This window comes from Lottia gigantea, assembly GCF_000327385.1.
Source record: "Lottia gigantea unplaced genomic scaffold LOTGIsca_36, whole genome shotgun sequence".
Lineage (NCBI taxonomy): Eukaryota > Metazoa > Mollusca > Gastropoda > Lottiidae > Lottia > Lottia gigantea.
Genome location: NW_008709220.1, coordinates 1,030,685 through 1,043,646, shown reverse-complemented (window position 1 = coordinate 1,043,646; position 12,962 = coordinate 1,030,685). Strand labels below are relative to the sequence as shown.

The following is a 12,962-nucleotide window of genomic DNA, read 5'->3' as shown; positions in this document are numbered from 1 at the left end:
ACTGCATGTAACAACACTGGCGGACCTAGCACAATATAGCTTATCAAACATTTCATCGTACATAATATATTTGCATTTCATGAAGTTACGCCTTGATAACTGACTAACTGCACAAATAACTTTGTTCACTTTTTTTGAAACGAAATAAATATATTCATTTTACTAAATCGTGTGTCCACCTATTTAAAAAACGGTCAAAATTGTAGACTTCGTAATGGAATGACAACTCTCACAGGTTCCTCAGATACGTTGCAACTTTCTAGTGGTGTATCTTGTATATTTACTTTAGTAGTGTAGCTTGTATATTTACTCTAGCAGTGGATCTTGTATATTTACTCTAGCAGTGGATCTTGTATATTTACTCTAGTGGTGTATCTTGTATATTTACTCTAGTAGTGTATCTTGTATATTTACTCTAGCAGTGGATCTTGTATATTTACTCTAGTAGTGTATCTTGTATATTTACTCTAGTAGTGTATCTTGTATATTTACTCTAGCAGTGGATCTTGTATATTTACTCTAGTGGTGTATCTTGTATATTTACTCTAGTGGTGTATCTTGTATATTTACTCTAGTAGTGTATCTTGTATATGTACTCTAGCAGTGGATCTTGTATATTTACTCTAGTGGTGTATCTTGTATATTTACTCTATAGTAGTGGAACTTGTATATTTACTCTAGTTGTGTATCTTGTATATTTAATTCTGGTAGTAGATCTTGTATATTTACTCTGGTAGTTGATTTTGTATATTTACACTGGTAGTGGATCTTGTATATTTACTCTAGCAGTGGATCTTGTATATTTACTCTAGCAGTGGATCTTGTATATTTACTCTAGTGGTGTATCTTGTATATTTACTCTAGTGGTGTATCTTGTATATTTACTCTAGTAGTGTATCTTGTATATTTACTCTAGCAGTGGATCTTGTATATTTACTCTGGTAGTGGATCTTGTATATTTACTCTAGCAGTGGATCTTGTATATTTACTTTAGTGGTGTATCTTGTATATTTACTCTAGTAGTGTATCTTGTATATTTACTCTAGTAGTGTAGCTTGTATATTTACTCTAGTAGTGTATCTAGTATATTTACTCTAGTGGTGTATCTAGTATATTTACTCTAGTGGTGTATCTAGTATATTTACTCTAGCAGTGGATCTTGTATATTTACTTTAGTGGTGTATCTTGTATATTTACTCTAGTGGTGTATCTTGTATATTTACTCTAGTAGTGTATCTTGTATATTTACTCTAGCAGTGGATCTTGTATATTTACTCTAGTAGTGGATCTTGTATATTTACTCTAGCAGTGGATCTTGTATATTTACTCTAGAAGTGGATCTTGTATATTTACTCTAGTGGTGTATCTTGTATATTTACTCTAGTAGTGTATCTTGTATATTTACTCCGGTAGTATATCTTGTATATTTACTCTAGCAGTGGATCTTGTATATTTACTCTAGTGGTGTATCTTGTATATTTACTCTAGTGGTGTATCTTGTATATTTACTCTAGTAGTGTATCTTGTATATTTAATTCTGGTAGTAGATCTTGTATATTTACTCTGGTAGTTGATTTTGTATATTTGCTCTGGTAGTGGATATTGTATATCTATCTAGTGCTATCTACATGTGACTATTCTTTATGGATTTTTTGCTTTTTATTTTGAAGGTCAATGTAATTATGAAGATGATCCCTATCGATTGTCGCGATGATCTGATTATTTTTCACCGAAATATCATGTCCGACTTAGCGTTTTCACTCTATTAGCCATACAGTCCAACACTCAAGTAATAATTCTTTGTGGATTCTTATGATTTGTATACGCCCACGCGTAATATGGAAGCATATTGTCGTTCGACCATCCGTCTGTTCACACTTGGCTCGGGCTTACTAAGGCTACAAACATGATTTGTAGTTGCAATCAAAGCTGCTGGTGGGCGAGTGCCACCATGGTTATCTTTTAAACTTGGGACAGAGACTGAATAATATCAACAGCAAAAGTTTTAGATTTTACTTGGTCATGGCAACATTGGTCAATTTTAGAATTTATATATTCAAATTCAGTGGAAATTTGTTACATTGTCGGACATGTTGAATATAACTATTACAGTGAAACGCAGTAGATATTTGTAATAGATTCAGACATGTTCAATACATCTTCTACAGTGAAACGCAGTAGATATTTGTAATAGATTCGGACATGTTCAATACATCTTCTACAGTGAAACGCAGTAGATATTTGTAATAGATTCGGACATGTTCAATACACCTTCTACAGTGAAACGCAGTAGATATTTGTAATAGATTCGGACATGTTCAATACACATTCTATAGTGAAACGCAGTAAATATTTGTAATAGATTCGGACATGTTCAATACACCTTCTACAGTGAACGGTAGATATTTGTAATAGATTCGGACATGCTCAATACACCTTCTACAGTGAACAGTAGATATTTGTAATAGATTCAAAACAAATTCCTGGAGACTAAAAACTTCAATTTACACTTTACGTCCATTGTTATCTTTCTAAGAAATTTAAAAACCAAATATAAAAGAAAATGTGGTCAAGTTGAAATCAAACCAATCATAATAATATAGGATTCCCGTATGAGAAATCAGTAGAGAGCTATACTGACTATATTAATTAATATAACAGGTGATAGAATTCCACCCAATGTAACTGTAGCAACACTGTTAGCTTGATTTGTATCAGTAGCTGGTACAGAACCATCGAGAATGGGGTATATCTTAGTTGTAGCAACATTATTGGTTTGATCTGTACCAGCAGTTGAAGCAGGACCATCTAAAGTAGGATCTATTGTCATAAAAGTATCTGTAGTTGCAGGTCTTGAAGCAGGGTTATCTGTAGTAGCAGTATCTGTAGCCACATATCTTGAAGCAGGGATATCTGTAGTAGCAATATCTGTAGCCACATATCTTGAAGCAGGGATATCTGAAGTAGCAGTATATGTAGCCACATATCTAGAAGCAAGGATATCTGTAGTAGCAGTATCTGTAGCCACATATCTTGAAGCAGGGATATCTGTAGTTGTATCCATTGAAGATTGTGATGAAGTTGATAATCCATCATCTGAAAATAAATAAACGTGATGTGAACATGTAAAATATCATCATCTGCTTTTTGTTTAGTTTTATTTATGGTCAGCTGGAGTATCATTTACACAATTAAACTTAATTTCAATTATCTGAAGAAAGAAAACTTGCATTTGAATATGTGTCTCTTGAACTTGTGTCTTACTGTGGTGATTAGGATTTCAGTTATCTCTGTTGTTATCTTAGCTCAGAAGCTTTTTTGATCTACTACCCCTTTGAGGATCCGTGATTGCATTACCCCATTCTCCCTATTACTCCGTTGTATTTCCTGTTGTCCGAGAAGGTCTGACTGAATTGAACAATTTTCATTATATTTAAAAGCTTCCATTACACCCACAAAATTAAAAATTACCCCCAGGTTGAAACCTCTGTCTAAGCTAGATGCCACATTAGTTTGAAAAATTATGGCACATTCGGTATCATAGCTGACACTGCACTGTCCCTGCGTGGCTCAGTCGATGATAAAGAAATAACAATACAAATCATTTCATTATATAACTATACAAATGAAAGGACATACCTGTTGAATTTGTACATCCACAGTTTATAGACATAAAACCATCTAAAATTAAATATCACAAAATCACATGAAAATACTTAATAATCAACAACATATCGAACACATTATAATAAATATTGAGATTTTTCAGAAGAAATCCTGGACATATTCTTTTAGCATAGGTGGTCATAATTCCAAAAGGATAAGAATTACTTTCGAACAAATATCCAGTAAGTTGAAAACTAAGTCCTTACCCCAAACTCTAAAGAATAAAACATCTTCTTCATCTGGCTCCATTCCTCGTATTTCCAGTTTAAAATCTCTACCGATATAAACATGCTGAGTATTTAACATTGTAGTACCACTTGTAGAACAGCCAAACAGTTGAAGATTTTCCGAGAAAAACTTTACTTTGGAACAAGTGCGTGGTTTTAAATGGATGAAGAAAATTTCTAAATGAAGAGGGTTGTTAGATTTGACAGAGCAGTCACAGTTAATATTCTGCCCAGTATATTTCTCTCCAGTAAAATATAGAATAGGATTCTTCAAGTTTTTGTCAATTTTGGTAGATATATTTAGAACTGATGATTCTGAAACAAAGTTAATATTAATATAAAGATGAAAGTTAATAATTAAATCACGATTCCGTTTACACGGTATCACGCAATTTGATTGGATAACAGCGGTCACGTGCATTTGGTTCATATCCGTGTAAAAGGAATGAAAATATAAGCTCCGCCCCTTAACGCACTACTTTTATTATTGAGTTTGATTGGCGTGGCCACTTCACGGCGTCGCTGTCGTTCCTTAGAACGTCAACAGAGCCGAAATCGACACATCATTGAATGATAAAGGTATTTTCTAAATTCCCTCAAATGTGCATACTCTAAATTCATGAATTCTAGTCTTATTTAGATCTTTCAATAAATGTTCAGGTCATTCCTTAATTATAATATCAGAATATTTATTTGTCGGGAAATTGAAAATGACAAACTGTCCTGATATCCTCCTAACTAGAGTATTACCTTTGATCAATAATCTATTTTAATAAGCATACAAAATCACGCACTTTGAAACATTACTCATACTATTATATACTACTCATACAATTATATACTACTCATACAATTATACACTACTCATACAATTATATACTTCTCATACAATTATATACTACTTATACAATTATATACTACTCATACAATTATACACTACTCATACTATTATATACTACTCATACAATTATATACTACTCATACAATTATACACTACTCATACTATTATATACTACTCATACAATTATACACTACTCATACTAGTATATACTACTCATACAATTATATACTACTCATACTATTATATACTACTCATACAATTATACACTACTCATCAATTATATACTACTTATACTATTATAAACTACTCATACAATTATATACTACTCATACAATTATATACTACTCATACAATTATATACTATTCATACAATTATAAACTACTCATACAATTATATAATTCTCATACAATTATATACTACTCATACAATTATAAACTTCTCATACAATTATATACTACTCATACAATTATAAACTACTCATACAATTATATACTACTCATACAATTATATACTACTCATACAATTATACACTACTCATACAATTATAAACTACTCATACTATTATATACTACTCATACAATTTTAAACTACTCATACTATTATATACTACTTATACTATTATATACTACTCATATAATTATATAATTCTCATACAATTATATACTACTCATACAATTATAAACTTCTCATACAATTATATACTACTCATACAATTATATACTACTCATACAATTATAAACTACTCATACAATTATAAATCACTCATACAATTACACAAACTAACTACACAATCAAATAGTATATTATTTCCAGTTTTTGCTACATGCGTGGACAAAAGCAAATTTAAAAAAAAGGTTACAATCTGATAACGAATTGCTAAAGAAAACAGTAACTTACTATCAAGACAGTAAAATGGATAATTCACCATTTTCTTATTTCCTGTCCTTATTCCCTCTTTGATGTTTATTTCACAGGAATTTTTAAACGTACAGTTTTTATAAACTTCAATTCGATTTTTTAATGTTGAATGACGCGGTGGGTTATACCAGTTACATTTCATATAGTGGTCTACTAAACAGAAATCAGAATAACTCATCGTATAACCTTCTCTCATTACACTATAACCAGGTTCCATTAGAATGATATCATCATTATTCTCACATCCTATATAGAATTTGGACGTGTAATTGGACTTTTCACAGCCACATAAAAAACACAATTGTGTATCATTGCAGCGTTGTTGTATCTGTTGTATAGTACAGGTTGAATCTAAAAAAAAAAGAAACACAATAATGTTTTATTATAGCGATATTTGAATCTAAATAAGAAAATGATTGTAAACTGTCGTCATGTACCGAGTGAAAAGCTCGTTGGAGCGTGCTATAGATGAAAATTATAAATCTAAGGGACGTTTTTCTATGTTAAACACTATCGTTTGTATGGACATTTCAGTGTTTCCGTTTAAAATATTTATATGAAACATGACCTTTTCAAGTTAATATTAATATAATCACAGGTAAATAAATAATACATAAATTGATACCTTTACCTGTAAAAGTGGAGAATAAAAACAATAGACATATTAGGAACTGCATTATTTCTCTGGGCGCTGGCTAGGTGTGCTTTCTTGTTGGATTAGACGGGCCTTTACATGTGTAATCTAATATTGTCTAATATTTACATTTCTACTGCCACTCCCTTCTTTATCAGTTACGCAATCTGACGTTATTTTTCGACATACGTAAATTGTCACTTGACAATATGTCGTATAATAACATCTCTAAGCAAAACAATTACTGAATCTGAGAAATAGAAATAAATGCTAATAAAAAAAAACAATTCAGTTTGTAGGAATAGCAATTTCTGAATTTAAATATAAACCTTGGTCTCACTAGCCTCATTGGTGCGTTAACACTATTGATCACGGGACTAACATGTTTGTGGTGTGATCAATTGTGTTTACACACCTTTAATGCAAGTGAGAGCTACGTTTTGTCCTGAAAGGGGCAGTCTGTTTGTTCTGTTGGTCGGATATCTTTTTTTGGTCAAAAGTTTTGATCAAAATCTTTTAAAAATTTGTCTTTATCTTATCTGACAGTTTTAACTAAAAATGAATCTTGCAGTAAATGTGTTAAAGCCAAATATATTCAAAAGGTTATGTAAACTTTTAAAATTCGATATGGTTTTTGGCAGGGGTCACGAAACTATTGTGTGGATCTTAGCAAAATAGAAGCTTTATTGTAGAGTAAGAGAAATATATTTTCAGCATATTTAAAGGGTTTCAACTGATATAATAAAAAATACTGCTCTTTTGAATATACATCCTCACTCCTCCAGGTGTGTTTTATCGTATAACTGTCCCTATACACTGTGACTATTATATTCATACTATACGTTTTCTTAGTACATTTATACCCTATATTTAATATAAGGTTTATAGGGTACGTCTCATTTTTTATTTGAAGGGCGTTTTTTTTATACGTAAACAATATTTTATAAGTTTCTTTAGTTGAGGACAGGATTACGTCTATATAACCCTTCTCTATAATACAGTCTTCGTCTTCATTAGCCAACATAGTGCAGAAAAGTAGGACGTAAAACTCCCTTCATTTTCATTTCATTTTTTAGAATACAGTGCGTATTACAAATACTCATCCTCTCAATATATTAACATTTTTAAATGAAATGAATGGAGTTTTACATATTACTTTTCTGCACTTAATTAGACTACGAAGATGGGCAACGCCATGAAAAACGGCATTAGTTTGCTCTCTTTCTCTTTGCTCTTGTCAAGGGATCTTTAACATGCACAGCCTGTAGCACACGGGGCCTCGGTTTATTGTCCCATCCGAACGACTAGACACTTTACAATTGAGTTTGTAGTTTGTAGCACAGCCTGTAGCACACGGGGCCTCGGTTTATTGTCCCTATTCGACGGAACTACGACTAGACACTTTACCTTGCTATTTCTGACAAGGGGAAAATCAAGTTGGAAAATCCGAATGTATTATCTCGACCTGTGTGAAACTCTTTAGACAGAAATAATTAATTTATCAGAAAGAATAACATCGTTAATAATGTACAATCTTTTTGAATAGGTTTATAAAAAGCATGAACATTTTTATAAATTGTCTCCGAATCAAGCTAATAATCCAGAAATATTAAAACCTAAAAATATTGTTTCTCAGAGTTTCAAGCTATCTTCAGACGACTGACCTATCGCAGCCTGCTTCCCTACTGAAGTTGGACACGTAGAACTTATTCTCATGTCTACACTTCGGACGAGTTCGGGAAGTTTGTTTAAAGACGCGCGCTTAAGGAAATTTTCGGTTAGACAAAGGTTACATCGTTTGGTTGTATTTGTGTAGTCTTTGTAGTCAATCGACCACAATATTTTGTTCGGAATGTTTGTTTAAAGACGTTTGCTTACAGAAATTAATGATTAAAAGCTTCTCAGTTAAACACGTTATCGTTTGGTATTATATCTATATATAATAGGCCTTTATAACATACATGTGTTATCTTACCAAACCAATACAACCCGATTTACCTATTCAGGTCTATTTGTCATACATTTCATATAAAATTCATAACATATAGTTAGATGTCTTTCCTTTCGCTGATGTCTTCATAATATTTTAATATAATTTTCTCTTATCATCATAATATAACAAATTATTGTTCTCTCCCTTGACTGTTGAAATTGAAGAAATGTATTTCCGTCAGTTACGTACCTTGAACTTATAAAATTCATAAGCATGTTCCTATTTTTAGTGTTTGTTGTGTAGGTTGGGCAGCTATGACGGATTTGGTGTCAGGCGGAAATGCTTACTCTTCCAGACACCTGATACCACTTTTCATTATGAAATACCTATTCATAAAGAACAGTTCTTTTCCTGCTATCAATGTTTTGCCAGTATGTTGTTTGGATTTCGGGTTTCGTTTTGCGGTTTTGATTTATTGGTTTATATTCGAATGTTTCACATAGACATTTTATTATATTCCATGTAAGAACCAACATTGTTCGTCATTAATATTTCTTCCGAAACCTTATGCTCCTTTCTGGGATAAATATTGACTGAATTGTCTACCCATTGTTAAATAGTATAATAATTCGATTGAACTCAATTAAACAAAGAAATCGGCCAGATCATGTTTGGCGAGTGAAGAGATGTTTGCACATAGATAATCTATACTTCTTGCTTCTTTGTTTTGAGATCCTATGAAATAAAAAAAGTGATCAATTTGAAGTTTGGTAATTCGCCCCTATTTTGCCTTTTTCTCATTTCACTCGCTTACCCATTTTGTCCCTTGCCACTTCGCCCCTTCTTTGTTAATTCATAAGCTTATACTTGTTTCGATTTAATTCCGGTCTTGTTTGCTTTTTGGTACTGGGACAGCTGGAATTTGATAAAGACTAGACTGCAATGTCGCTGCTTCAGCAAAATTTTTCAAACCACAAACAACATTTAGATTTGTATTCAATGTCTTAAATTAGTTGAAAACATTTAAATGTTTGAGGTCTGCGTACGCATTTTTCAATTTTTGCAGGTATCCATTTAATACAGATTTAAAACAGGGGTGAAATTAAAATGGGTGATATGGGAATAAACCACCCCACCCCCTACAAATTCATTTTTAGGCAGTCCATGTGATAATGAACGCAATACTGCCAAACAAAATTGACTGCTTAGTTTATGGTTTGATTTTTATGGACTCGATCCAACTCTTGTCGGGTACTAAATAGTAGTAATAAAGAGAACATAAAATCAGACTTATATTGTGGTTTTGTAATTTGAACCACAACATTGCGTTTTTTATACTTTGGATCGGTCTAAGGTGTGCACAAATATTCTTGATCAGTGGCGGAGCCAAAGGGAAAGCAGAGCCTCCCCTCCCCCACTCGCAGCCCCGAAAGAGAGGGTTTTTCTGGCAAAAAATCTCATAACTAGCCCATGCCCCTCCCAACGGACGTAAACCTAGCTCCGCCACTCTGGGTGTGATGATTATATATTTGGAATAAACAACTCCCCTCCCAGAAATTGTAGCCTACATTATTTGATATTATGACTTCAAACCATCAGTTTCAATGTACAGAATTTTATTTCAGTAAATATTACAAGAATTTCTTAATACACACCTTGAGTAACTTTTATTAGTAGTATTTTTAGTTTTCTATTCACCGTAATTTATGTCTGCCAATAAAGCAATATGGCACATACTAAAAACTACAAATTTATTTATTTCTTCTCAAAATCTAAAAATACTTATAAGCGTATATACTTTTGAGATCCTGCGTAAATATGATTAAATTCCAGATTTATATTTTTTGCTTCGTGTTTCTCCGTGAAAAAGTACCTACATAGTAAAGTTGGGCGATATTATCGAAAAAAAAACTGGTATGAGACAAAACCGGACGATACGATATGGTAATTTTCCTCTACCGGTATACGGATATCAGGTTTGTCATAATTATGGTCAATGCGCATTAGTCAATTGTAACATGTTCCATGAGAAATGTTTTAAGTAAAATTTCCTTTTACCAACGGACATTTTTTATGCAATGCCTAAGTTCCTGACACTTAAACATATATTACGTCTTAAAAGACAAAAGTTTTATGCTATTTCACCTATAAAAGAACCAAAATACGTTAGATCAATGAGAAAACCAAAAAGGCAGTGATAAAATCATTTTTTAAATAATGCTGCAATGATAATTGACATACCAATTTCGTATCAGTTACTTAAACATTTTGAAACAGACGAAAGACAAATGACACGAAACATCTTCTTAAGTTAAGAAGGGGTGAGCATAACACATTTACATTTCAATAATTTGTATAGAGGAGTCGTCTTTTGATTTGAGGTGACTGAAAATGCTTTTCACTTTTTTTTTATTCGTTTTGATGGTAACCATGGAAATGTAAACAATTTAGAAGAAAAGGGACCAAGCTATTTAAAATTTCCTCTTTAGTCTCTAATATTGGTTTAAATAGAGTTTGTTGATTTTCTGTTAATCTAAGTTGTTGTAATTTGAGTAGTAATAGCCTTTTCATATTTGACGCTTTTAGGCATAAAAAACGCTCTATTCACGTTTTTATGCCTGAATACACCTAGTATGGAAGGTCCAACATCTAATTCCATCATAATATGAAAATAACGCATATCTACTATCATATATGAGGTCCCCCATAGCAAGATTGGTTTATTTATATAAAGTCAAATACCATATTAAATTTATTGTATACAAAATAGTCAAGTGATAATAGACCAATGAACAATTTGAATTGCGCAATAAAAAAGGGATTGGCCTAAGTCATAGAATTGACTATAATTAAAGCTGTACTGATTTAACTGAATGCTTAAATCAAAACTGTTTACAAAATTCACAGAACTAAAATCTCTAAGAATTTACCCACGGTAGTATCGAAATGCAATAACAAAATTCATTCTTCTATCGATGTTTCTCGAATAGAAGCTAGTCTAAATCCAAATATTATAAAGTTTTCTTTTACCCTTAATAATTTTGAAAATGAAATAAAAGATATACACGTTAAGGAAAAGTTTAAAGTTGGAGATTGCGTTCGTATTTTCAAATATAAAAGTAAATTCGAAATACGTTGGATATTGAACAAACGAAATATTAATCGTAGATAAAGTAAATAGTACACCACTTCCAACATATGAATTAACCGATCAAGACAAAGAACACATCATAGGTAGATTTTCCCAAAACGAACTTAGAAAAATTGACTTATGAATAGCGTTCTTGATAAATATGGAAATGATGCAACAACAAACTTTCAACTCATGAGTTAAACGAGTTAAAAATTTCATCGTTTTATAATTGTATGCGAGATGAAATAAATGATCTCAAGGATAAGATAGGTAAATTGTATGCTTTAACAAATATACATACCTCCGATCAAAAAGGAGTTCATCACTCTGCTTTATACAATGACTCTTTAAATAACTTTTATTTCTTTGATTCTTTTGGAATAGAATCCACTGAAGAGATAATGAAATTTACTAATCAACCAATCAAATGTTCTACATTTCAAATTCAAATACCAGGTCAAAACTTTTGTGGACAGCTTTCACTTGGCGTTTTAAATCAGTTGAGTTTAGGAAAACAGTTTGAAGAAATTATAATAAATTTAACTTGAAAAAAGTTCTTCAATTTCTCAATGGTAGAAACTAAAGAACTATAAATTAATAACGAAAACAACAAGATTTATCACTTGTATTTAATTAAAACAAGTGGAAAATATATAGATACCTTTAGAATGTTAATTATACCACCAGCAGAAAAGATGATCTTCTTGGATTGGTAAATTTTGTTATGACATTGGAGATGGAAACTCCACCATCAATGAATATTATTAGAAACCCGGGACCACAAAAAGAAGTAAGCTCACCTCTGTTGATTTTCATAAAACTCAACAAAACCAGTAATAAGAGATGATAATGTATATGTTAATATATCAATCTGAAAAATCAAATTTTCATTTCATCTAAACAAGTTCAATGATTCGAAAGAACAATTATCGTTAGTAACTGTAAAAATTTTTATTAGATATATTTTGGGGATACCTATTTTAGATATTAAACAATTTCCATCTTTTGGTGTATCAGAAGTTCACTTGATTTAATTGTCTTAAATATGGAACTAGAAAGCAAAATGAGTTAAAAGTACAACAAGAATAAGTACAATAAATGTAGAAAAACATGGAGTAGAATTGATTCAGTTTTCAAATTAGTAAGCACAATACTAACAGTAGTAGTAACAGTGACAACGGCCGTAACTGGTGAATTAATGCTTCCAGTAATTGTCCCAACTACGTTAGTCGCATTCCCTGATGTTCAAACTTCATCTTGTGGAATGATTACTTTAGGTTATACATCAAAAAAGAAATATTATAAAAAGAAAACAAAAGCTTTAAACCTTTTCGAAAGATCACGAGAAAATAAGAACATAACCGTTGAAGAACTAGAAGAATTCAGTGAAATTTTAGATAAATTTGATGTAGAAATTTCATCAATAAATAAGCTAAAAAATATTCAATTAAAAAGTATATACTAAAAATATGAATAGAATCGAACTTATAGACGATGAAACATTCATAGAAAACACCCTATTTTCCAATATTATCAAGTCTATTTCTAATACACTTTCATCATTTTAAGGTCAAATTGAAATAGATGGAAAGATATTTCAAGATGGAGA

The 12,962-nt window shown here is 31.4% G+C and overlaps 1 protein-coding gene across 1 annotated transcript; it reads right to left on the bottom strand.

The window, feature by feature from the left end:
* Window positions 1–1,999: 1,999 nt before the first annotated feature.
* Window positions 2,000–8,003, bottom strand: LOTGIDRAFT_233225 (hypothetical protein; the record flags this gene model as incomplete). The annotated part of the gene is made up of 5 exons (XM_009058866.1): window positions 2,000–3,096; window positions 3,640–3,681; window positions 3,873–4,208; window positions 5,633–6,004; window positions 7,952–8,003. 5 exons carry the CDS (start codon window positions 8,001–8,003, stop codon window positions 2,621–2,623), a joined length of 1,278 nt encoding a protein of 425 aa, XP_009057114.1. The 3' UTR covers window positions 2,000–2,620.
* Between the last annotated feature and the right edge of the window lie 4,959 nt (window positions 8,004–12,962).